Source organism: Plasmodium reichenowi, chromosome 4, assembly GCF_001601855.1.
Source record: "Plasmodium reichenowi strain SY57 chromosome 4, whole genome shotgun sequence".
Lineage (NCBI taxonomy): Eukaryota > Apicomplexa > Aconoidasida > Haemosporida > Plasmodiidae > Plasmodium > Plasmodium reichenowi.
Window position 1 is genome coordinate 623,476 of NC_033649.1, and position 2,270 is coordinate 625,745.

Below are 2,270 nucleotides of genomic sequence, written 5' to 3' on the forward strand. Positions count from 1 at the left end.
TCTTCTTTTTTTTTCTCCTCCTTTTCAACCTTATCCTTCTCTTCTTTATTTTTATCATCTTCTTTGACTTTTTTTTTTTTTTTTTTTTTTTTTTTCCTGAACGGTTCATGTAGGTTGAATTAAAAGAAGTGGAAATAAAAACAGGAGAAGAAGACGAAAGTTTATTTTGGTCTGGACGATCAAAATTGTATAGGTGGGTTGAGGGTGAATGGAAAGAAAGAGGATTAGGTGAATCCAAATTATTATTACATAAGAAAAAAGGAATAATACGATTTCTTTTAAGGCAAGAAAAAACATTGAAAGTTGTAGCTAACCATTATATATATCCCAATGAATCATATTGTAAGCTTGTTCCAAATGCTGGAAGTGAAAAAATATATGCTTGGACAGTGAAAGATTTTGCAGAGGAACCAAAAATTGAACAGTTTGCTTTAAAATTTAATACTGCCGATGCAGCAAAATTATTTAAACAAAAATTTGATGAGGCAGGACAAGTCAATCTTAAACTTTTGGATAGTCAGGGAAATTTGAAAGAAAAGGTTGAAGAAAAAAAAGATGACGACAAAAAGGAAAAGAAAGATGATAACAGTGATAATAATAAAAAAACAAAGGAGGATGAAGAAGAAAAGAAGGATAAGGTTGAAAAGGAGGAGAAAAAAAAAGAAGACGAAAAGGAAAACGTGAAGAAAGATGTAAAGGAAGATGTAAAGGAAGATGTAAAGGAAGATGTAAAGGAAGATGACGAAGAAAAGAAGGATAAGGTTGAAAAGGATGAGAAAAAAAAAGAAGACGAAAAAGAAAAAGTCAAAGAAGATGATAAAAATAAAGAAGAGAAGGATAAGGATGATAAAACAAAAGATGATGATACTTCTAAGGATGAAAAGGAAAAGGAAGTTGAAAAAAAAGAAGATGTTAAAGAAAAAGAAGAAAAGGAGAAAGAAAAGGTTGATAAAAAAAGCGATGATAAAAAAAGTGATGATAAAAAAAATGATGAAGAAGAAAATATTAAAAGAGAAGATTAATATGAAATATATAAATATGTATATATACATATATATATATATATATATATTTGTATTTATTTATTTATATATGTATGTATGTATTTTAGAATATTATATATGTAATAAATACATAATTTATATAATGTTCATTTTATATTAATACATTATACATAAACATGTTTATGTTAGTTTATTTTATGTTTTAATATCGTTATATTTTTTTTTTATTTTTTTTTTTTATTTTTTTTTTTTTCTTCTTTTAAATTATACTAATATATGAAATTAAAAAAATAAATAGAAAAAAAAAAAAAACTGAAAAATATATACTTTAAAAAAAATAACATATAATAAAAAAAAAATATATATATATATAATAATTCATAGAATAAGAAAAATATATATAATGTGTATATTTAAATAAGTTTATCCTTTTAAATACATCTGATTTAAACCTTTATTAGGTAGAATAAATATTGTAATTTAAATATAAATATATATAAATAAGTAAACATATATATATATATATATATATATATTTTTTGTATCTTATTCAAGTGGCACCTGCATGAAAGTGCAAAATAGAAAAGAAACAAACGTACTTTGTACATTTTTAATATAAATGTGTATATTTAATGTGTACGGTTTATTTTTTATTTTTAAATAATTAAAAATAAGGATGTCCTATTTGTCATATATATATATATATATGTATATATATTTATTTATTTATTTATTTATATGTGTATGCATATGTATACGTAATGATGTTAACCATGTTAAGAGTAAAGACAATATATATTTCTATGAATAATTATATAAATATACTTTATACACATATAAAGTCAACATGTGAATAGGAACTTTTTAATTTTTAAGACATTATTTTATAATTTTTCTTTTCCCCTATTAATATATACTGGAATTATAGTATTTATATATTATCAAAATATGCAGAGTATTATAATTTTTTCGCCTACATAATATTTTTCAAAATAAAAAAATAAAAATATATATACATATATATATATATATATATATTTATTTATTTATATATGCATATGTATATATTTTTTTTTATGTGTAAAATAAAATGGTAATATAATTTTGTGACATGTAACACATCCTTCTACATTTCATAAAAAAAAAAAAAATAATAAAAGAGTATAAAATATATGAACACTTGAAATTAATTAAATAAATAAATATAAATATAAATATATTTATATATATATATATATATATATATATATATATATATATATATAT

General features: G+C 20.3%; 1 protein-coding gene across 1 annotated transcript; it reads left to right on the forward strand.

The window, feature by feature from the left end:
* Positions 1 to 113: 113 nt before the first annotated feature.
* On the forward strand, positions 114 to 1,022 carry PRSY57_0417100 (ran binding protein 1, putative; the record flags this gene model as incomplete). Its single annotated transcript, XM_020114523.1, has 1 exon — positions 114 to 1,022. A coding segment is annotated over one exon (909 nt), but the record flags the coding sequence as incomplete, so codon positions are not given.
* Between the last annotated feature and the right edge of the window lie 1,248 nt (positions 1,023 to 2,270).